Source organism: Lagopus leucura, unplaced genomic scaffold (genome assembly GCF_019238085.1).
Source record: "Lagopus leucura isolate 7727_CA_CO unplaced genomic scaffold, USGS_WTPT01 Super-Scaffold_100034, whole genome shotgun sequence".
NCBI lineage: Eukaryota > Metazoa > Chordata > Aves > Galliformes > Phasianidae > Lagopus > Lagopus leucura.
The window spans coordinates 2,905,492-2,930,163 of NW_024962283.1; the positions used below are offsets into that span (position 1 = coordinate 2,905,492).

General features: G+C 47.8%; 1 protein-coding gene across 5 annotated transcripts in view; it reads right to left on the reverse strand.

The window, feature by feature from the left end:
• GRAMD1B (GRAM domain containing 1B) overlaps nucleotides 1–24,672 on the reverse strand; it is a 73,680-nt gene that overhangs the window by 33,375 nt on the left and 15,633 nt on the right. For 4 of the 5 annotated variants that reach the window (XM_042882432.1, XM_042882434.1, XM_042882433.1 and 1 more), the window contains exon 1: nucleotides 22,245–22,348. The exons of the other annotated variant lie outside the window; for it this stretch is intronic. In XM_042882432.1, coding sequence (XP_042738366.1) covers nucleotides 22,245–22,267 — 23 coding nt within the window. In that variant the 5' untranslated portion in view covers nucleotides 22,268–22,348. Of the gene's footprint in view, nucleotides 1–22,244; nucleotides 22,349–24,672 lie in introns of those variants that run through there. 5 annotated transcript variants of the gene reach the window in all.

Consider the following 24,672-nt stretch of genomic DNA (forward strand, 5'->3'; position numbering starts at 1 on the left):
AAACCAATGAGCTGAGCTAACAAAACCTCAACTTGTGCTCAAGAATAAGGGAGATGCCAGCACTCTCACCCTACCCCTCTATTTTTTATTTCAGCAGGAGTGCTCCTTCCCAACAGCGTGCACAAAAAAAGGAACCTTATCTTTTAGGAAATGCTCTATTAAAGTTCACCAAACCCCCTGGGGCACTGCAGGGGGACGGAAGGGGGTGTGCCATCACTCACAGATGATGCAGTCATGATTTCCTGCACCAAACCATCCTTTTCCCACACCAGTCAGAGTTAACATGAAAACGGTTCACAGGAACATAAAAGCTTTCACGACTTGAAAACATAAAAGCAGAAAAGGAAAGAGATTCACAGAAACAGTGAATCGTTAAGGGGAGTGGAACTTCTCATCCCATGCCTTCCGCCAATGCCTCAACACCTAAAGCAGAAAGCCAGTTCTGTATTTACACAGAGCTGAGCAGCAATCCCAGTGTAAGACAGGAAAACTCAGATTCCCCTCCTGTTCCTTCTCTGATGCCTTTTTTCCTGGCAGATTCCTCCAAACACCACATCTATTCTACGCTGCAGCACCAGCAGCAGTTCAGGTATATCATGAAGTCAAAACTCTACCATCTTTTTGACTTATTAAAACATACTAAAGTACCAGATTTCTTTCCAGACTTTCTGCTGACCCAAGTCAAATGGGCATTGCACTCACTCTGCCCTCCCACTGCTACCTTTCCTGTTCAATTTAAGAAGCACCAATTATGATTTTTTTAACAACCCAACACAGCTGCATCTAAGTCCATCAGCCACAATCACCAGCTACATGCACAAGTTGCTGTGCAAAAGGCCCTGCATCCTGCACTTCATTAGAAGTGCTTCCAGAGACGGAAATGGTTTCAAATTGCCATTCCTATGCTTATTAATAATTCCAGATTCTGAGGCTGTATTGCTCCTGTTCACGCTGTGTAATTGCTTATCTGGCATTACAGCAAATTTCCTCAATCTTGCCTCAGCATGCTCGACTCAACGCAAACTGATTCGAGAGTCCCCTGAATTACAAGAGAGGAATTTGAATCGAGCGTTCCTGAACCACGTATCACTGTGCTGGATTGCTCTGAACAGACATCCTCATTTTCTGCTGCATCCCAACAGAACTTGAGCTCCTCACACACCACCTCCTTTTCATTTTCAGCTCATGGGAGCTCACACACAGGTTTCACTTTGAGTTTCAACTTCAAGTAACTCTATTATAAAGACCAGGTCACATTCAGCCAAGGCTCTGCTCATTACAATTATGGCAGAGCACCGAATTCTGTCTGTTTCTAAAGCAAAGCACAGGGTAACCAGATGAAAAGCTGGGCAGAGAAGCATCACGCACACGTGAAACTCAGATGAAACCTGACAAAATGTAATCAAATGACAAATGAGACAGACTTTGCCTCCTGTGGGCTGCAATAAATTAATACTCATTTCTATGCACACTCACACAGACATGAAAAACACATTCTCAGCTCTCTCTCGTGTGCTTTAAGGCTGCTTGCAGCATGCCTTGCCCAGGCAGTGTGTGGCTAAGACGGCCAGCTCATGCTGATGGCTCAAGGACTTGCAGAGCTCCTCCAGTGGATTTTTTTGGCCATGCTTGAGCAACCAAGCTCCACAGCAGCTGGCGCATGGCTGCTCACCCAGCTCGGCGTGCCCTGCCTGTGCCAGTGCCAGCTCTGCCAAAAGGAACCTCTGAGAGCAGATTGGCCTCGGAATTTGCTTTCCACTCACTGAGCATCTTCTGTGTGCCCTAAAAAACTAAATCAGCTCTCTGCACAGCCCCACAAACCTGCAGCCCTCTGTCCCAAGCCCCTCAAAACCTTCTATGCCGCCACTGCTGCTGCAGCCCCAAGTTTGAACCCGGCCCAAGGCACAGCCATGACGAACGCTTGCTGCAGTTGCCATAGTGACCGAGGCCTGCAATTGAACCAGGAATCGGGCGCCTGAAACGCCAAAACAACTTGACCCACTTTGACAATAATAATAATAAAAAATAATAGTAATACATAATGCTTTGCAGAACTAATTGAGCAGAGAGCATTCAGGGCTCTCACACACACCGCTGCAGGGCAGCCTTCAGCAGATGCAACAGACCAAGCGAGGGACGGAACACCAACAAGCCCCCCCAGGAAGCAGCCCCTTGTTGCTCCTGGGTGCAACCCCCAGCCGACACAGCCCCCCATGGGCTGTATGCACCTGCTGAAGGGCTTCTGCCCACTGCCTCATGCAGGAGCCATGAGGTACAGCCATGCTATGGGCACAGCGCTGGGCTCCTCGCAGGTAGCGATCAGCTAGGATTAAGAGGACGCAATGCAAATCCATTTCAATCTTGCAGCTGCAGAATGTGAACTAGAACTCAGCCGGTTGTAATCGCTGTGTTAGGAGGGTACTGAAGGATTTGGAAGGAAGGCAGCTTGTGGGAACAAGGGGCAGCTTCACTCACACAGCTCCCTGCCACCACCGGCTTCCCAGAAGGCAGACGCAGATTGGTGACACCATTTCCTGCTGCATATTTCTAACCCCCTCAGACTTCCTGAAGAAAGTCCTGATCTGGAAAGCTAATTGCAGCCTCCACCACCATCGCCATGTTTCCCAGAGGAACTTGCTTTGCCAGAACAGAGGTGCAGAAGTTGCATGTCCCCCCTGCAGCCCAGGGCACCCACCTGTCAGCATGCAACAGGGGCCCCAAACGGGGCAACGGGCAGCACTGCAATCGTCAGGCTTCATTCTGCACAGTGCTGAGTGCTACATCTGTGAAGAAGCAAAGAACTTATGCATGCATTTAGCTCTGTGTAAAGGCCCAATGAAATCTAGGCTGCAAACAAAGTCAGGCCTGTGCTTACATGCTTTCAAGGACGAAGGATATCCTCACACAAAACAGAAGTGTGCTGGTAAAGCCTCGAAAAGAGCAGGAAATAACACAAGGTCAAGAAGGCACCTCAAGCCTGGCTGTCTGACAAAAAGAGTTAATTCTCTTCAGCAGCAGACAGCAAGGAGGTTAATTAGACGCCCACAAAAATGCTTTTCACTGATACAGTCTGACATCACTGGAAAAAGATGAGGTTCAGAAACTCATTATGCAGCCCACCAAGCAGCAAGCAGATGGCAGCAACTTTTGGTCATCACCAACCTACACGGATTGATCATCTGAGAACGAAACCCTCCATGCATCCCTTGCCCTAAAGGCAATAACAGAACGCTATGCTTACATTGCATCTCCCAGCAAAAAAGATACAAAGAAAGCATTAAAGCATTAGGAGAGACAACTATAGAGCTATGCAGACACTAAGCAGTGTTGCATGACAATTGCTTTAAAAACAATACTTAGAGTATACTTTCTGCATGCTTTTTAAGCAGTTATTTTTTAGCAGAGAAGTCCATCCATGCCCAAACATTTCCGAGATTATTTTGAAAGTTCACAGAATAGTTTCCTCCTCCTATGAAATTCAACAGCATGTTTACCTATTGACGAGATAAAATTAATGCAATTACTGTGCTTCAGGGGAGGAGCAAATCACTGCAGGCGTTAGGAAGGAACTCGCCTTCAGCACACATACAGCACCATGAGGTTGGTCAAATGCATTATTAACATTGCCATTGTCTTTCTCTGAATCTGATACTGGTTACCACTGGAGACAGACTAGCAAATCCAATGGTCTCATATCATATGGAAATTCCCACTGTACTGCTCTTGAAACAATCCTCAATTTCCCAAGAAAAAAGTCAGAATGTGTTTTCTAAATAGAACAAGAGAGATCTTAACAATAATGTCTGATACAGGCATATGCTAGAGAGGACCATTCATCTGCAGAGAACCAAAAATGTGTTATAAATTATATTCTAAACCTCTTAATCACCCACAAATTAATAGTTACATCTGCTCTGAAGGGAGGCAAACCACCTGGAACAAAGTGGGATGAATAACGAGATGAATTTTGGGCAGCAGTAAAGGGAGAACAACGCAAAATGATGCAAAGTAAGACTTCCATATCCCTGTGAAGCTCACTGTGTGCCTGCTTCACCCCCAGCCCTGCCACAGCCCCAGCTGTACCTCCAGAAGGGTTAATGGTAGGGGCTTTGTTTCCTCTCCTTCCCATCGCAATGGCTCTGCTGTAATTAACAGCAGGAACTGCAATATCTGACATTACCTTCAACGCCTTGCACATCTTCTCAACACAGAGTTTAAAAAAATGCAATAATGCACTCAATAGTTAATGATCAACACCCAGACTGGTTTTTGGATGGTTCCTGTATTACCTCAAGGAGAGCACAAACCTTATTCCTTCCAGCCCGCCTCACACCACAACCTCAGCAAAGCTGACAGAGGCCTTTATTCCCAGCACAGGTAGAATCCTCCTGAATGCAATCCAGTCGTGCAGCAAGAGTTTTATAAATCACAAATTACTCATCTAACAAAGCCTCACGTCATGCTTTGCCAGCCACAAGGTGCAGGTGTACAGAAACACCGTGCATCTCAGGACTGGAAGACAAAGCTGGAGTTTTATATCCTCCCACTCACTCCTGCCAGACATCACCATTAGCTTCCAGGGATTAATGAAAGATTCTCTGATCTTCAACCCTGACCAAATTGGTTTATTTCCCTCATCCCTCAGCGCTTCACCATTTTACCGTTCTAAAAACAACAATGCAACATCCTCCCACCCCCTCATCCCGACATCCTCCATGCCTCCATCCTCCTTTGCTCTAAACGTGCAGCAGCACTGTCCAGCTGAAAGTTAAAAATAGAGAGGGCCAAGGGCAGAAAACCATCACTCACATACAGTCTTTTGTCCTCAGGACCTGATTCAGCCTTGTCCCCACGTGGTATATTCTCTTGCTTCATCCAGTTTTCTGGTGTTCAGTGGCATGAGCAGTTGGGCATGAAGAATTATTGCACTTTAGCTTAAAACTTCCTTCTACTCTGCTGAGACAAAGTCAGGAGCTCCATGGTAAATCTACCAGCTTCAAAAGGGGTTGTCCTGAAAATGCACGTGACTTACAGAGCAAAGACACAGGTATAGATTCTCCGTACTGAATCAGTAATTTCCACCAACGGACAGGATGATGCTAGTCATCAATAATCTAAGGAAAGTAGTATTTTTAAGGAATAGGTATTCATCACATTCTCACTGTCCCTAGATTTGCACAGTGCAATGAGCCCTTGTTTCCTATCGCTATCCCCTGCCAAAAAATAAATAAACAGCCACCTGTATAGTGTTTGGAGGATGGAGCAGCACAAAACAAATCCTGTCTATCCCTGTCTCTGCAAATACATCAACGCTGAGAGGAATGCAAAGCAGAACTGAGACAGCAGCATGCATGCTCTGAGAGCTTTCAAAAGCATGGGAGCACATGGGCAAACAAAAACACCATCTTCCTGCAGCTGCTGCCTCCGGTGAGTTGCTGTGGGGCCAGACAGTGGGCTCAGCCCCTCCGGCCTCCCACTGCCCAGCGAGCAGAGCTGTCCCTTGGTGGTGGGGGTGGGAGGTGGGGGTGGGCAGCCAGCGTGACGGAAAAAGCAGGAGGGGTGCGGGGAGAGAAAGCTGCAAACAACAATCAGATTTGATCCTCGTTGTTTCAAACAATCGAAAAGGCTGCTCTGGCAATTCTGCTGCAGGAGAGGTAGGGCGCACGTATGGGGGAGAATAAGGGAGAAAGGAATCGGGCTGGGGAAGGGGAAAGAAAAGAAGCATCTCTGCAACATGATGTCACGCTGTCTGCTTTCAAGTCCCCCGAACAGAAAGGAGCAGCAGCAATGGCAACCAACATGGACTCCAGATTTAATCTGCCTGGAAAGCGTACGTCTCGGACGGTAGATTTGCTCAGCAAACCTGTGCCCAGCGTGGCACACGCAGCCCTCGGGCTCCATCTTTCACACGCATATATGCACACATACACACGCAGGCACACACGTTCGGAGCCGGCAGACTGCACACACAGGCAGAGAGAGAGAGGAAGAGAGACACTGGCAACGGAACAGGAGAGGAACACTAACCTGGTAGCCATTAGGGACCGGAGCGCGGCGCGGAGCAGCTAAGAATTCATTCATTCATTCACTCGCATGTGGTGGGAGCAGAGCGCTGGGGGGGAGGCAGCTCACCTCCAGCACCATCGCCGAGCCCGTGCTGAGGGGACAGGAGCAGGGGTCCTTCACGGACACCCCCAACCCTCTCTCCTGGCCTCCCCACACGCTGCCCGGGCTCCTGCCATGGTTCGGCCTCTCGCTCCCCCCGCTCCTCTCTTTGTGCTGCTGGTGATGCCGGGTGCCGCTCCCCGCACCGCCGGCTTTTTCACACCCGCACACACGCGTGCGCATGCACACAGCCTGTGGGCTGCCGCTTTACATAACGCGAGCCCCTTAATGCCTGGGGATCCATCCCTGCCCACCAGAAGGGGGAGGGGGGAGCTCCCGGGATTTTTCCCAACGGCCCCCGATTACAATCTTGGCATTTCTGGGTGCCCTTCGTCGAGTTTGGCAAAGCCTGTGAGTGAAGATCCTGCAGGTTAAAAAAATATATCCCTTCATCCTCCCTGTGCACACACCCATCCAGTCCTATGTGCAGGAGAAAGTTTCAAAACCTGCAAGCATGTCAATACAAGAACAGTCAGGAAAATTAAACCCTAATTAACAGGCAAAGTGGATTATCTAAACTGAATGAAACACCGTGAGGACACATTCCGAATTAAGGTGACCTCAACTCAATTTAGCTCACTCCATCCACAAAGCTAATGAGGTTTAATTTTTCATGCCTAGCCATGTATAAACAGGCCTGGGGATTTTTAAGAGTTGTATCATGGGAAGATGGTGACTTTGTAGCGTCAGTGAGGTGTCTGGAGGACACACACCTGCTCCCAGGCACCTTCAGGCCAAAGATGCTGCACCAGTTTGGCCACAGTGGTTTAAAAACGCATTCCTTCTCATCACCTATCAGGGATGTTTGCTGTAAGAGTTCCCTGTGGTGTCAATCGAGCCAGGAAGGCAACTCCAGAGCATGATTCAGACTACCTAAGCAAGGCATCTGCAGCCAAATTTAGATGCTGCAAATGACCCCATGGAGATGCACTGCTCCCACTGCTCCTTAAGTGATGTAAATATGCATTGCTCTGCCCTCCGCTTCCTTGTGTTGTATTTCATCCACTCCAGCCACTGAAACAGGGCTGACAATTTTCTCTTCAGAATCAGTCACCACTTTCAGCACTAAGGTCCCAACAGACCGTCTCTCCCAAAAGCTGATCATCCAGCACCTCACTATAACCAAGAGCCGTGGGAGCAGGAGTGCTTTGCTCCTATGAATCAATGATCTGCACCAGCCCACGTGCCCCCGTGCAATTCAAATGCTGTGCATGGTTTTAAATTGAAAAACACTCTCATCATACACCTACTCAGATTAGGATAGCAGAACAATAACAGCATTTTTTAACATTACTGAAAGAATGCACATACGTGCACATCCCTTCCCTGTGCATAAGCCATTGTTCTAACAAATACATTGTGTATCATTAAGACAACCATCAGCTCAATGCTAATTTTGTGACATCCTTCTTGTGGACATGCTTCCTTCTACAGCTTTTCCCATTACAATGCTGCCCATCACCAGCACCAAAACACAACAACCTCCCAAACATACTACTGGCTCACAAAACCTAATTTAATGAAAGCAAACCTGGTTTTATTCCCCTAATTCCATCAGTACGCATTCATTCAGGTTGTGTTTTCAAGGGTTTATCCCTACTTACAAGAAAAACTTCTGCTAAAACAAGACAGTGATGTTTCTCAAATAATTACATGTTCACAATCATCTGAGATTTACAAAGAGCACCAAAAATAATCCATAACACCACAAGAGCTAACTGCCACTTCACCCATTAATGTCTGAATTCAGACTCCAACTCTGCAAGTCTGCCCTGGCTGCAGCAAAGCAAACTGCCAAGATGAAAGAGATGCATTTTTAGAAGTAACAGCACTAAAAACTGTACTTAATTCAAGGCTAGCTTATCCTCCTTTGAAAAACAGTACCAAGAAAGGTTCCATGCTTTTCTAAATTCTGTTCTGTACCTCAAATAAAAATCAGTTTGGGCAAGTCTTATACTTCAAAGCAGGCAGCTGAATGACCCCATTCTGTTTCAGTCTGTGAATCTTTATTGTTTATTTCTGTATGACATTCAAGATCATGCATGAAGAGCACATCAAGGCTCAAAGCAGGTCATAAAGTGGCAAGATAGGTCCAGCACCTGAGGTTAAGACCTTCCCATTCTTCAGAGAGACATCAGGCAAGATGAAAGATTCGTCTTGGTTTCTAAAAGCACCGTAAGAGCAGTTGTAAAAATGCAAGGCTTACCTGAAGAAAAGCTTCTTTGGCTTTGCTCGGGTGGTGTGCAGAAGGCAAAGTTATGGGTAACTCAAAAAAAATCACACGATAACTCAAGTGCTTTAAGAACTTAATTAGATTCTTCGAAACTCAACCAAGAACTCAACAGAGGGAGAAACATACTGGTATGTTTCTGGCTCTCTGGAGCAGCATTCATGTCACTATGAAGACAGCTTGTTGAAATGTTCTGGTAACAGTGCACTGGGAAGAGGATCTTCACGCCCTTTATGCCCTTTAAGGAAGCTCTTAAAGTTTTCTTAAGCTACCAGTTCCTATTCAGTTCAAGTTGCAGAACTCATTTACATTGACCAGTTCTGCCTGCACATCGTGCTCTCACCTCTTGCCATGGTGTCAGAAAACCAAGTCAAGCATCAGCACATGATTTCCTGTGAGGTCGGATTGGGGAGGTCTTGACTGCTGACCTTCTCACGGCACGGCCTCACACCACTGCCCCAACACCACACTAGTGAGCCCCACAGTGGGGTGGAAGCTCCCACAACAGCAAGGAGCTCTGGTTCCAAGCACGCACACCAGACAGCACTGCCCAGCCGAAACTCAAGTATGTTAATGCACACTGAACCTCAGGTGAGGGAAAACGATGCACTGGTCATGTAATTAAAGCCCAAGGCTGACAATGGATGCACAAGAGACAGTCTGAACACACAAGGTCTACAGAGGAAGGGGTGGATTTGAGGTGCACTCTGCATCCAAGGGAAGCAATCGTGCTCTCTGTGCAATCTACACCAGCAACAGGAATGAAACAAATCTGTCTGCAATGCGTGAAAACAGGTAAGATCTCTCACTGCTCCTTCCCCAACAATTCCTTGCTCATTTTTAACGACCTTTTTTGACAAACCGAAAGCCACTGAGTGAGTTTCACCCAACAGGTCAAATCTTCAGCTGAGTTCAGAACAGAACCAAGGACAGTTACACTCCCACAGCACTGCTGTCAGCTGCAGCAAGGCACAGCAGGCATCTCAGAATGCTTGTCCTCAGGGGATCCTCAGCAGAGCACTACAACCTCAGGATCTGCAAGTAAGATTACTGTTAATGGGTAGCTGACTTATTAGGATGGTAATTAAAGTTTTGCTCGCGTCACTGTTGCAGCACAGAAGCTGCGTTTCTCCATCACACCCTCTACTCTGTGACTGGGATGTGCAGTCGTGTTGGCTGCTTTCTGCCCACAGAACGTCCAGCACGCAAAGTGGGTGCTGCACTTCAAACCCCAGTATTCTCACTCTGTTAAGCAATAAAGAGAATTTCCAGAACTCTTCCTCCTCCTTTTGCAAAAAAGAAAAAAAAAAAAAAAAAAAAAAGGGCTCCCAGACGGGTACCAGAATAAGTCCAAATCTTGTTGGAGTACTCAGAACTGACAACGTTTTCATGGATGCGATGGCTCCTAAGAGCACATGGGTTCCTCCAGCACAGGGGAGGAAAGAAGCATTCATGTGCTCAAAGGCATGGGAAGGCTGAGGGGGGAGGAGGAGAACAAGGAGAAAGAGAACAAAGTGTCAACATCTTAACTGGGACACACAAAGAGCCAGTTCTTACTAAGAACTTAATCCAGGATTAACAAGAGGTCAGCTACCTCTGCAAGGAGACTGCACTAAAAGGAGCTAATTAGCTCTCCTTAATTGCACAAAAGGAACCACACACAATTCAAGGCATTCACAGCAGCAGATCCTACCTCACCCAGGAAACACAGTCCTACCTGTCGGGATTGCACCATGCTCCAAACTGCACACGGAGAGCTCAGAGCAGGAAAGGTGACATGATGACATCACGACAGATGTCATGACAGTGTGTGGGGAGTGAGGGACAGCACCAAGAGGTAAGGCATGTGAGGGAGGGCTCAAGTCTCCTTCAAAGGGGACAAGTGACTTCAGTGTGCCCAGGATCTTTCCATGCAGTTTTATCATCAACCACTGCTATCACATGTGGAACTGCCCCAGAACTCTGCAGTGATGTTTTCATAAACTATTATATGCACTTGTAACCCTCTTTAAATCAGTGCAGTATCTGAAAAAGAGGAGGAGGGACAGCAAAAGGAAAAATCAGCCCATGTCTCTCCATAGGCCCAACACTGCTCTATGCACTGAAACCAAAACAGAGGCTGTGGATGCCCCGTCCCTGGAGGTGTTCAAGGCCAGGTTGGACGGGGCCCTGCGCAGTCTGGTCTAGTATTAAATGTGGAGTTTGGTGGCCCTGCGTATTGCAGGAGGGCTGGAGATTCAAGATCCTTGAGGTCCCTTCCAACCCAGGCCATTCTGTGATTCTGTGAATCACATCCCTCCTTGGCATGGCATCCTGGTAAGGACAAATAGACAGAAGAAAGCAAATACCCAACTCAACACACAGAGGCAACAGCTCCAGCCTGGAACCCACTGGTTTGGGATGACGCAGTGGAAAAGGCTGCCTGAGCTGACTTCCCACAGCCTGCCCTCAATTTCTAATGATACCTTCCAAAAATTATTTGCAAACTGTGTATTTGCAAGAGTGCACCAATTCCTGATGTGACAGAAGATATTTATATTCTACACTGTGCAGCTATTACACTGCACCATCCCTTCCCATGCCAAATTCTGAACTTCTGATGGTTTGTGTGTTACCAAAGGCAGAACTGTAACTTCACAAATACTTGGATGAAAACTTTCATTGACACACTCCTGTATATGCTGATCACCTGCAGAATGGACTGAAGCGTCTCAGAGAAGGGATAACCATTCAAAACACTTGAAATACTGAACTTTTTCAAACTGAAGGCAAGTATAAAAGCAACGCACTTCTTAAAAAGTTCATTCCTGTAAGCCTCGCCTACACTGCTCTGTATTTATGTTCCTTGCCAATTTTTGTTTGATATTAAGCCCATCTCCTTTTTGCCTCTGAAGCCATCACATGCTCTGCCCCATGCACTGATGATAAGCTGTTGCATGTTTTTCTCCAGAAGCACTCATGCTGCACTGACAGATAATGCATACAGCAGTCGGTGTGCTTGGAAATGAAAATTAAGCAGCCCATCAATAACAACAGCAGAACTCTCACAGCTCGAGCACTAAATGTAACACCTGCATTTCTCCGTTAGCACTGTGCTGAGGGCTGGGCAGCTTGCAGACAGACAGCCCTCACCTCGAGGAGCTGGCAGTGCCAGCCTTCAACCCTGCAGTGAAGGGCATGGGGACAGCAGGCTGTGCTCGGTCCAAACCTCTCTGTGCTCAAGGAGATAGCTTCAACTGCAAGGTCTGAGGGCATCCTGGGTGCAGGAAGCGTGCCAAGTTTAAGAGACGATGAAGGGAAAAGCAAAACAACGGGTTAACCACAGTAATAATCTCATACACACAGATAAATAGCAGTAGAAACAGGAGATCAGCCATTAATGACAAGCTCCTGCAGGATCATTACAAAACTGCCTCTGTAATCTGCGTGTTTCTTCTCTTACCCCTTCAGGATGGAGGTAAACATCACACACCACTGTATTTTCAGTTATATTTAGACCAACATCAGAAAAGCAGCAGCAAAACATCACCTCAAATCCAAAGCACACCAATCCCATCCTTTGGACATCACTCAACTGAGAAAGCCACATCCACTCTTGCTCCAAATAGCAGGGAAGCAACCCTTATGTACACTGCCCTTAGGCAAGCCGAGCACAAAGGGAGAACTCCCTGCCATCTGGGTAAAGCTTCAATAGCTGCCATTGGAGAGAGCAGAATGTGCATCAGCTGCTCGGTGCCAGCGACGGGCTACAACCAGCCTCCTGGTACAGCCATGCCCCACTGCTGCAGTCCTCTCTGCTCCCTGCCCCACACTTCACTGCACAGGAACAGCCCTGACCCATGAGTACATTTGTTTAAAGGGAAAAGGGCACTACAAGGGTGTCATCTTTTTCTTTAGCACTGCCTGGTGCAACATTCGCTTCTCCATCGTGTCATACAGCTGCAGTTACAGCAGCTGCTCCGTTTTTCGGGGCTGCTCAAATCTCTTTATTCCAGCCAAAATCAGCCTTTGAAAGCCTTCACCAATCACTGCTTTCAGACCTCCCTGAACCACCAGCGATCTTCTCTCCAGCCGCCCATTCAGACACAATGGATCCATCCCCCACTCTCACTAATTGACTTTCTTAACCTTGTATGACCCTTTCCTTCCGGGATGGGCTCAGATTCCTGTAATCCTGCTGGCCTCACCCAGAAACCAACTGAGCAGTTACTCAGTGCAGCCCTTACTCTTGCACAGCATGGACGCGCTGCTCTCTAAGAGCCTTGCCCAGCTTCTCCCCCACACCCCACACCCTTACATCCCAGCTTCCAGTTTCCTGGCAACCCCCTGTGCCCCATCCCAGCCCCGCACTGCGTCAGGACATCTTCCCAAGGAACTGCCAGACCTCTGCACACGCTCAAACACACAGAAACCTGCATCCACTGGGAGAGTCCTGCTGCCTGCTGGGGAGGTGAGCAATGAAGAGCTAACTGCTTGCATAGCTTGTTATCACTTCGCTTTTCCCGAGGCACTGCACTGTGTCTTCCCTGCTCCTCTGCTCTCCAATTCTGAAACCTTTTAAACTGCAGACAGCAGCAGTTCTGCTGAGGGACAGACCATTACAGCACGCGAGCTTCTCCCTGCTCTGATGCATTCTGTGTTCTCAAAAAGTGGTTGACATAAAGATTCCCTGCTCTGATAGCAGCCCGGCATAGCTGAAACAAAGCCTTCTTTGCAACGTGCCACCAGCCCTGGCATCTCAACTGGCTGCTGCCCACTGAAAAGAAACGCACCCACTGTCTCTTTAAGAATGCTCATATCCCACATCAGCAGGGCTTCCTTAACCCTGCCTGCTCCTTGCTCTCTCTGCTGGCCGCAGCTGCAGATGTCAGTTTCCTCACTGCACATCCCTGGCATCCCACGCCACGTGTGAGCTGTGCTTTTTAGCAAATATCCCAGTGCTCTGAAATGCAGGGAGGACTCCTATGACAACAAAGGAGCAGTCAGCACTGATCTGAGCATCCTAAATACCTCTAGATTCACCTCCCCTCACTTCCACAAGCCGTTCTTGTCTGAACACACCATCACTCCCACAGACAGCTGGAGTTCACCTTGCAGACCCTGGGTGCTGGGCAGCCCCTTACCCCACCAGGCACAGCCCAAGCTTTCTGCTTCCCTGAGACATCAGCAGGCAGCACAGCCAGCTGCAGGAGAAACACTTGCCCTCAACCCAGGGGTGTTTCCAAATATAAGCTCTAGGAAAGGCCAGAAAGGTTATAAAACACAGAAGGTAACAACATGAGTCATACTGAAAGCATATATAAACATACATATAAAAGTCTATAAATAAATGTATATGAAAGCCTGTCTCATAAGAAAAATAAACAGGCTGTGATTGCTTCTCTTCCGGGCAAAGCATGAAGATAGCTATCCTCCCCCAGTCCTTTATTTTGTTCCTAGTCCATACAGCCATTATAGAGGCAACAGCAGAGCATGTACATCAAGCCAAGCAACTGAGAAAGCAAAGAATCAGCACAGCTCCACATTCCTGTACAGGAATAAGCTCAAAGGAAAGCAACAAAAACATCACATTATTCATGAGGCTCATTTATGAAAAGACACTTGAAGGTTAAACAAAGCAAAGCAGTCAACAAATATTTAAGGAATGCAAATGCCACGGAGAAAGAGCAGCTATATTAAAAGATTTTATAACAATGAACAATGAGATGAAACTAAATTGAGGGGAGAAAAAACAAGGCTGAAGGCAAATCACTGCAGTCAGGAGAATGAGAGAAGTGGTACAGCCATGCTCATAAATAGCATTAGGTAACCATTAATAAGGGCAAAACAGGGAACCACGTGGCACTGTCAGGGGCACAGATCAATGACTCAATTCTATCAAGTCCTTTTCTCTCTCTCCATTCTGCTTCTCATCACTTTCCTAACAGGCAGCAGCCCGACCCAATAACTTTTTGGTTGCTGCTGTTGATTAGCACTGTGAGTCTCCTTAAACGTTTACGTTCAGCTGGATCAGTGTTACAGATCTTTGAGCATCACAATTTAGAGTTACTCTGTGTTAATGAATCACCTGCAAAGCTTTCATCTGATGTATTTAAGATTGTGAACCTTGAAAGAACAAATATCCTTACAATCATACAGTGTTTTTAATTGTGAAGAAGACACAGGCTGCTTTTGGGCAATGTGGGTTCAGCTTGCAACTCTGGCCATGTCAGCTATGAGAAATGGCAGTGATGTGGTAGGCTGGCTCATCTGCAAACCAAGGTTATTATCATTTCATTTTCTCCACCCTTTGCCTGCATGGCCTGTAGTGGCTGGAAGTCCTCAGGACTCACACTGGCTCTTGTACATGAAACTCTCCTTGCCTGGTAAAGAGCTATTTGCAAAACCTTCTCACTAAAACAAAAAAACAACACAATTTCAGATTCCATCTCCAAAACCACTCCTGCTATGACCCGTCCTCAAAAAGAATCTCACCAGAGTCAAAGGGAAAAAAGCTTGAAAAAACAATATTGCGTGTATCTGAACTGATGACGCAGTTTCATTGCTTTGAAACAGCCACTGAATGCTGGCCAGAGTCCCTGAGCTGCAGCTGAGACACACACAGACCATCCTCCAAGGCCTACAGCTAAGCAGCAGTTCACCTCCCAAACCTCATTCTTAAAACATACATCAGATTGAAGGCCACCACATCACCACACTGCTTCTTAATTACTGACAGATCTGAACAAAACAAACTGCAGTACCGAGGGCTGCAAACCCACAACCCAATTTCCTCAAAAACAAAGGATGCTTCTTTCAGAACTGCATAGCTGCTTTATTTCTATTCCTAACGGGTCAGAGAGACACCAAAATTACAGCCCTATCTTTCCAGGCTTTCTAAAATGCCTGTCCCCAGAGCAAACCTTTTAATTCACAGCACTTCATGCACCATCCCTCACTTGTGTAGAGCTTCCAAACGACTCCCCTGGAATCCCTGGATTCTCTTCTTGCCATCATTTAAACCCAGGCTTGTTTGCTTAGTATTTCATTTAAAGAATACATCTAGTTAAAGAGAGAGCTGTTCTCTACACCAAAGGTAAACAAGTTGTTTTCTCTCCTCCCCCCACAGCTAATTTGGTGCCTTATATCATGTGAATGTATAGATTATTTTTTTTTTACATAATCACATTTTTGCTACTCCTGACTGCACACCTCCTTCTTTTCTCCTACATCATTTTCACTCAACTCGTGTTCTCCATTTTTCTCCTTCTAGTTCCACAGTTAGGTGTGGCAAAACCACATTCATCCAAACCTGAGATTCCAAGTGGTTTAAAATCTCCCAAAATACCAAAACCCTGCCACCAAAAAACATCCTTCCATCTCTGCTCCCTTGCCACATGCATAGAGTGGCTGTGACTCCACCCAAGGGGGATGGCAGCACTTCACATCCCATGTTTGCAAACAGAAAGCAGAACATCCATTGTCAGGCCCCTTGGCTAACCACAGAGAGCGTTCTGTCCAAGAGAAATGGTTATGGAGAGCAAACCACTGCACAAAGTGAAATGTAACCACCAGCACGGACCCAAAGCTGGCCAAAGGGAAAACTCCAGTAAAGGAGAAGCTTAGAGAACATTCCACCATCGTGCACTGAGCATGTGGCTCTGAAAGAGCAGCAGAAGGAAAAGCAACGAACTTATGCACAGCGTTTGTTTTGGTCTCAAGTACCCTTTTCTGAACTTGCTTATTTTATGCTTGGATAGTATTACTGCTATTATATCTCAATTTATATAATTTACTTTTCCAGACTCAAAATACTGAAAATTAACGGTTATTGTGCATAGTAAGCATCAATTATAAACGTAACAGCAGTCTGATACTGAGCTACACTTTACAACCAGGACTGAAATGAGCAACAAGCAAAGGAAGACTCAAGAACAAGCACAGAGCTGCTAAACACAGCAAAGGAATGCACTGGTGAGCTTGGAGTTGGGATTGAGGAGCTCTGCTCCCAAGGGAACTTTCAGTTGGCAAAAGTGATCAACCAAAAGAGATCTTGACCAGGATGCTGACTCTTGTGTAATGTGCCACAAGATCGCTGATGGCAATGGTTGGCTCTTTCAAGCTTTGACCTTGCCCACTTATTGAACAGAACAGCCCCTGATTGAGCAAAAAGTTAAAACATGTGAGTGTTTCTGTTTACTTCAATAGAACCATTGATACACGTGGGGTGAATCACACACACACTGCTGAACGATGCTCTCCATCCCCTTCCTGCACATGCAAATACCAAATGCCTTCAGCAGGAGGAAGCACAAGGGCGAAGAGAGAGCACTGGCATCCCCCATTCTGCAGACAGAGAAAGAAGCACAGAGGCAAGATTGTGGCCTATGTGGACAGACCTTGGCACTAAACTGACATAAATGATCTCTTCCAATTCCCAGCTCCTGTAGCCCGGGCCTTGCTTCTCATTGGAAGGTGCCCAGCAGTTAAACAGCACAAGCAGAGCCTCCACTCCAATTTATGCCTTGACAGAGATAACCAGTTCCTGATAAATCTTATCCACAACCACTTCTTCATTGTATTTACCTCTTTTCATGCTTTTACCCAAGGAGAGGAACCTCAGGAGGAGCCACGTTGCAGCCTCACTGCTCTCAGCTGTGAGCAAGCAGTGGCTGCAGGACTGCAGGACGGCTCCAAGCAGTTTGCCCTTCACTTGACATTTGTGAGGCTGTTGAAGGACTACGTTGCCAGCAAGGTGATTTTACCATCCGATAAGCAGAGAAGGCAATTTTAGAAGGACGCAAATGATTGGGATTCAATCAGTCAAGATAATCTGCAGCCCAAGGAGAAATTTGGGGGACGGATGCTGGAGGCCGGCAGCACAGCTCTGCGCTGCCACAGTGTACGTCACGCTGTGCTCACTGAGCTCTCCATCACCACATGTACATTACAGAACAAAACGTTGGCTGTTCGTCTCATTTGGAGTCAAAATCTGATGCCGAAAGCAAACCCCGCTGCAAACAAAATAACACCAAAGGGGAGTTCTGCACGTCTGCCATCACACAGAGCCAGAGCAAACCAAATCTCAGACCACGGGGCTCACAGTGACTCAGTTTTTCTTCACACAGTCTATTTCCACTGTATTTTTTTGTTTGTTCTGAGCTAAAGAAGTCCCTTCGATTGTACTGCATACCATATTAGCACTGAAGGTATTAATTCAAAGTGCGGCCCAGGACAAAAACTGGAAATGAGCCGATCTCGGTTCTATTTGTGGCTGTTACTGCTGCTGAGCACAGCCTGGCCATGCGAATCGCATGCGAGGTTTTCCCTTCCCATCAGCACACTTGGCCTGGGCTCCCAGCTGCTTGCTATCGCTTCCCACTCCCTAAAAGCCTAGAGAAATTAGCACAAAACCTGCTGCTAATCGCTTGATCGTTCCGTGAAACCATTTACAAAATTAATCTAGCAACACCATTGCAAGTTCTTTCAGCCATTTGACACAACGTTGTAACATTTATTCCTGTCAAGCGAGAAAGCAGAGAGCCCATACCTGTCAGAGGTTCAGCCAAATACCCAGAATATTTTGGATGCAGAACATCATGCAGACTGACCTACCAATATGGTTCCCTCTTCCCACCACATCACAGCAAACGGGAACATTCTGACTCCCCAGATCCGTGTGCAGGAGGTGTAAAGAGGGGAAGCACCTCATTTCCAAATGGCAGAGCCCCATTCAGAACTTACACGTATGTGGGTCATCTTTGATGGTTGTGAGGGGAGGATTGTCTCATCTCTATTCTATTCCTTTTGAACAAAAAGCACAGGAATAATAAAAAAAAAGATGTGGAGGCAAAAAGACCTGGTTAACACTGGGCACACTGACACAAATAACACTTTAACTCCTAGCAGGAAGGTCAAACACAATACACACAACTGCACAATTATGTAATTTCAGCTGAACTCTTTTGCTCCCCTCCTCCAACAAATCCGAGCAAGGACCAGTTTTAAAATCCATCTTTCATTTGCAATGCAACAGAACTAAGTTCATTTCCACCACCCAGGGCAGCTCTTTAACTCTCTGCAGCATGGAGGTGAAGCTAAAAATTATTTATGCCGCATCACTGTTTCACTGTGTAATTAAGGAAGTGTGAATCCTGGACACCACACACCCACATGTGTCACTTCACTGCATTACAGCGAGTCCACATCCTCTATATCGCATTCACAGAATCACAGGATTCTATGATTTCTGCTTTCCCTGTTATTTCAGGCTTGGAAGAGTTTGCAAGGCTGGACCAAAAGGATAAAGCTACACAGGAATAGTGTGATGCTGGTAGAACCCCTCACTGCTCTCCTAAATACCTGTGGCCCTAAGACCCTGTTAGGACCCTCTGCAAGGGCAGGTGCCTCTGACCAGCTCTGCATGCAAAAGAATCCTGCAGTCACTGCCTTACAGCACGCCTCACTGAAACCACCCCACGTTAATCTTCCCTGCTCCCTGACATCAAACAAGGGCTAATTTTAGCTCTGCTGTTCTGTAACCCTACCTAGTTCCCATCCCACCCCCACAACTATATAATAGATCCTTCCTTCACATAAGTAGGGTGTTGGAACATTCACAGTTTTTTTCTCACTCACAGGCACTTGGAGAAAAATGAATTGCAGGCTTATTTTTAGGCAGAGCCTTTGGCCTTTATTTTCTCCTTAAGTTCCATACAGTGGGTCCTGAGGCTGAGAAATACCCCCATCAACAAACGAGCCATGCAAGAGGAACAAGACAAGGAGGTAGGAGAGCTTTGCTCAGCATCCTATTTATGGGATGTGGAGCTCAGCTGCCAGCTTGCTTTGGTCCCTGCAAGACTTCTTCAGTCATTTGCTTCGGCCCAGAAGCCTGAGGAAGGGAGCACAGCAGCAGCAAGCAGCAATGCCTGGGACTGAAGAGGAGAAAAAGCACAAGTCCTCTCACAGCATTAAAGCAGCACACTGTGACACAAAGACAACTCACCAAACCAGGACATGGGGCCTCAATGAGACAAATGCATGTTGTGGGGTGGTAATGAGGCACCGGGGAACTGCAGGATCATTTTGGATAACTGGATGCTGGACTGCAACAGTGAGACACAGTGCTGGTACTCCATGGCCTTGCATGGACACCGTGCTGTCACACTGCGATGTCACGAAGCTGCGATGGTTACACAGCAGGACTGTGCCGTGCTGCAGTGTGCTGTGACAGCCCAGTGACTCGACAGCACGCAGCTCTGACACGACACCAGATGGTGATGAGATCATTTTGGGCCAAATTAAGGCTGCAAAAAAAAATGCATGACATCGTCTCAGGGCTCAGCACGTGGTCCTGTGTCAAACCAATGCTCCCCCTGCGACACTGAGGTGGCCAAAGACACTCCGAGAAAATGCCCTGCAGCATCCTGAGCAGAGCAGGAGCACCAAACCAAGGGCTGGGCTGAAGGCAGGCGGGTGCACATCCTCGTGGTCAGGGAGGGCAGCTCCTGCTGACAGCACTCTGTCCCTGCTGTCCCCGTGCTGCTGCCCTTCCTGGTACAGAAAGGAATCATGTGTCCTTTCAGAACTGTTCCATGCGGAAATCTGCATTAACCCCAGCAGTACTGCCTCAAGTTGGAATCCCTGCTTCTAAAGCAAGGACCAAACCGTGTTTGAGACGCTTTTTTTTCACTCGAGACAAATGCTAAGCCTGCAAAGCAAGCTTATTATGAATATTTGAGGCCATCTGACCTGTGTGGAAGTATCCAAGGCACATCTGATAAGCAGCAGAGAACTCTGCGGTCTCTCTTGAGGTCTGTGCTCCTGGAACCACACTGACCAGCCCAGCAAAGACACACACATCTACATAGGTGACCCAGGACTTAAACAGCATCCTTAACACCCCCTTCGGTGCCTGGATAATGCTGAACAATAAAGTAAATAAAACTGTGTGCAAACACAGACGTCCTTGAGGAGGAACATAACGACTGCTGCAGAGATTCAAAACATTGCGGGCTTTTCTTAAACACGGTGAGCCATCAGAACAGCTCACCTGTTTCTCTTGGGATTCTGAGGAAGATGAAGGGGGTGCTGGGGTTTGGGCAGCACTCTAAGCATTCCCAGGGAACAGCATAGGCCGTTTGCACAGTTCCCTGCTGCCCACACAGCCCCAGGGCAGCACTGTGCACCCAGCAGCTGGCCACAAGTGCTGGGCACACACAGCTCAGAGGTAAGAGCATCACCTGCTAAAGCACCACGACCATTTCAGTAGTGCTGGAATGCCCCCATCCCAGCTCCTGCTCCTCCCCAGCACCGCCTGCTCACCTCTGAAGCCTGACAAAATTAACAGATTGGCTTCCATACTAATCATGATAAGCATTGCGATAGAACTGAGCGTGCAAAAGTGCTCCAGTTACACAACTAACAGGAATGGTCGGTGCTGCTCACGGATGGGCTGAGCCGAATGCAGCAGGGTGCCATGTTATTGCAGATCCACACCATCATGGCATTTCTAACACATGCTCAGCTTTACCCAGTAGTACGCTCAGCTATTATGCAACTCATCAGCCCAACTGCACACCACGTAGAGCAGCAAAAGGGGACAAAAAAGCTACACAGGCTATGCTTTTTGTATACTCTGCCTTATGTATGGTCATACGCACGCAGGAAAACTCTAAAGGCTCTAACTGCAATTAAATAAAAGGCCAAATTACAGAAATCAGAAGAGATGCCCTATTGAGTCATCCCTGGCTCCAGCCCGTCCCCTGGGGCCCAGCACAGGATGCTTCCTACTGCTGTGCCCTACTGCTTCTCTTCCACAGCAAAAATAATAATAATAAAAATAACCACAATAAATAAAATAACAAACGAAAAATAACTTTCCTGCTTTCTCACACTTCATAGGCAAGGATCTCAGAGTACTAAATTCAAACTGATGTGAAACTGCAGAGTTCAGCAAGAGGCCGTTATCCCTCTGATGACTCCCTTTACCATTAGAGAGGAAGAGGATTAAGAAACAGGCCTTCATTGCTCCTGTCATCCCCTCGGTGATTTCAATCCAAATTACAAAGTCACATTCCATCATTCCACGATGGAACCGTTCCCATCTGATAAAGTTGTAATTAAATTGATCTCATCTTTGTAATTCAAAGGCTATTTACTGCAGCTGGGTACTTTTGACATGCTCAAGATCTTATACAGATCTCTGCTAGCTGAGTTTTATTAGACACACCGTATGCATAACTGCACTGTATATCCCCTACGTATGTAGAACACTGACCTTAAAAACGCAATTAAAATGTTTACGGGCAAACATTTGAGACACACACCCAGCTTCCACCTCCACACCCATCCCTTCCGCTCCCCCCGGTGCAGCCCGGCTCGCTTCCCCGAACCCCCCGGAGCATCACGGCGTTCCGGAGCGCCGCGGTACCTGCAGGGCGCTGCCAACTCCCAGCCGTCCTTACGGAAAGATGTCGACAAGGTGCGTATATCCCCGAAAGCAGCTATTTAAAGGACAAGCCTAGCAGAAGCCATTCCACGCACGCAGGACACAAGCCATATCCTCCACCTTTCTTCGGGGAAAAGCTTTCTTTTCTCTAGCTCAATACGTGCGCTCCAGGCGCTCAGGTGCGCGGATGCGATGTGCGCGCATCCAGGGATGCAAATTCATGCACAGCCCCGAAGAAAGCGCTCAGAGGAGGAAAAGCGGCGGCCCGGAGGCAGCAGATGCCCGGAGCAGAGGACGGCGCAGAGAGACGGAGACGCCCGAGCAGGAGGAAAAGCACCGCGGACTCGGTGGATGCCCGCAGGGCTGCTGCGGCGGAGCGGCGTTCGGGAGCGCTCCCCCCGCCCCCGTGGCTCCGCTTACCAGGCGAGCTTGAAGCCTTTCATCAGTACAGTCACGAGAAGCCGCTGCCCGCGTCCTCGCGTGCCCACCGCCAGCTCCGCAGCTCCCAGGACATATTGGAGCGGAGCCGGCCGCCGCGCTCCATCCACCGAACCCCCCAGCGGCGCGGCCCCGCCGCCTCCCGCCCCCGGCGCCCGCCCCGAGCGCGGCCGAGAGGCGCAGGGCCGCCCGCAGCCGCACCGCCGGCTCCCGAACCGCCCCGCCGCCTGCTGAGCATGTGCGGCACCGCACGGCCCGCCCCCGGCACCGGCCTGGGCTCCGCTTCTGTGCTCTGCTCCTGTGATGGGGGGCGGCGGCGGTGGCCGGGGCGAGCCGGAGCTGCAGGGCGACGAGTGACGCAGAAAGGGGAGAAGCGCCCGTTACCTATACCGGCTCCCTCCTTTTCTTCTCCTGACGCTTCGGGGTTCTGCGGTGTAGCCTGAAGGATGTATTTGGGAGGTGATTTTTTTGTGACACCTTGAATGACAAACCTCACAGTGCAGGGGTGACGCCGCTATTAATGGCTGCAACACAGAATCCCCACCTGCAACAGCCTGAGCTCCATGCAGCTCCCCGGGTAGCAGCAGGGAGGACGAGTTCTTCTCTTCTGGTTTAAAAAGCTTTCTGTGAAATTGGGCCTGAGTAGCCAGGAATCACTGACACATCGTGCACATCAACCTGTACAAAGCACCAAACGTTCCTCCTCACCTCCACCTCATCCCGCTCAAGAGCAGCACCAGACTTATTTTTTTTCCCCTGAATGATGCCCCCGAAGCACAAGCAGAAGCAAAGTTCTAGTTCTGATTTCAGCTAGAAATAGCTTCTGGCATTCAAAACCCACAGCTGAAAGGAAACTGGATTCTCAGCAGGGGGCAGAAGTTTCAGAAAGCACACGAGTGATGCTGAGAAGCCTTTCTCAGAAGTTGAATTGTAAAAGGGAAAAAGCAATTCGATGCTAACCCCATCCAGATGGCTTCCCCCAGGCTTGTGACAGGTTGCACTTTCTGTTTCAGCATTTAATACTGAGCTGTCTGCAGAAGGAAGCACTGAATGGGGAACTGCATCCTGCCCACAGCTGCCCTGTGCTCCCATCTGTGAAGGGCTGAGGAGAAGTGAGTGCCTCAGGAGAGCCATGCCAGGCAAAGGAGTTTGAGATAAAACTCCATTCTCAAGCAGTTAAAATGTTTGCTTGGAACATGAGCTTTGCAGCACGCCTTTTTATTTCCAGACAAAACCCACTGACAACTTACACATGCATTTCCAAATGTCACAAACAACATGGGAGAAACACTCAAATCTCAGCCCTCATTTGGTCCATCCTATATGAGCTGCCTGGCCTGGCCTCAGCTCAGCTCCAGAGCTGCTTCTCACCATGAAATGCTGCACATCTGTGGACCGCAGGTTGCAAGGAGGGAAGCAAATCACAATGCTGTAAAATGGGTCAGGAGACCTGCAAGCTTGGCAAATCTGGGACAGACTAATGCTGCAGTCACATGTTTAGAAATCAAAGCTCAGGCAAGAAAGGTATTAAGAGCTAAGCAGTCATTTACTTTAAAAAATAGAAGAGTAGCGTGATAGTTAGGAAATTATCAAAGGAAATAGATCACTTAGAAGTGGGAAGTATCTGTATGAGCAGACTGGCAGGCGCTGCCATCTCCATCACAGCTGCAGTCTGCTCTCTGCAATGCTCACAGCAGCAGCCTGAGGGAGAGAGGACTGCAGGTCACCATCCAAAGCAAACCCCATGCTCATAGGTGACCCTATGTCACCTATGGTGGGGACAGTCCTTGAGCTGCTCCCTCCGTGGCAGTTTGAACTGCATGGGCAAACCCTTTCCTTTCTCCTCCTTCATCTGCAAAGCAATACTCAAGAGGAACAAGGAATATTAACATTTAAATAGGGTAACAAAAGAGCACGTGTACATATCAAGAGAGGTAGGCTCCGTGCAGCCACCCTGCCCACCTCCACAATGCTAAGAATACTTAGAAGTCACAAGCAAGCTGAATTCCAGATAAATTATCTACCTACTCCATCCTGAGCATCCATCCCACAGAGCAGGAGAATGGGAAAGCAGAAAAGCATCGTGAGAACCGGGGCCTTCAGGGATCAAAAGCAGTTCTGGCTCTGCCATAAAGCTCTGGTTGGGAACTGGGCAAGCTGTGTGTCTTCTCATTGATGTGAGACTGCACTGCAAGGAGATGCTCCTCATGTTGTGATATAGAAGCTCCAAGGGCAGGCTGTGTATTGTGTCAATGTGAACACAGATCATCTTTGATAATCACGTCCTGCATGCAAAAGAGCCCTCAAAAAAATCTCCTTCTTTTGGGCAAAAACTTTTTCCAGGTGAATGGAAAAAAAAAAAAAAAAAAAGGTAACTGAAAATAAGAATGCAGCGTAAATGAGTTTTCAC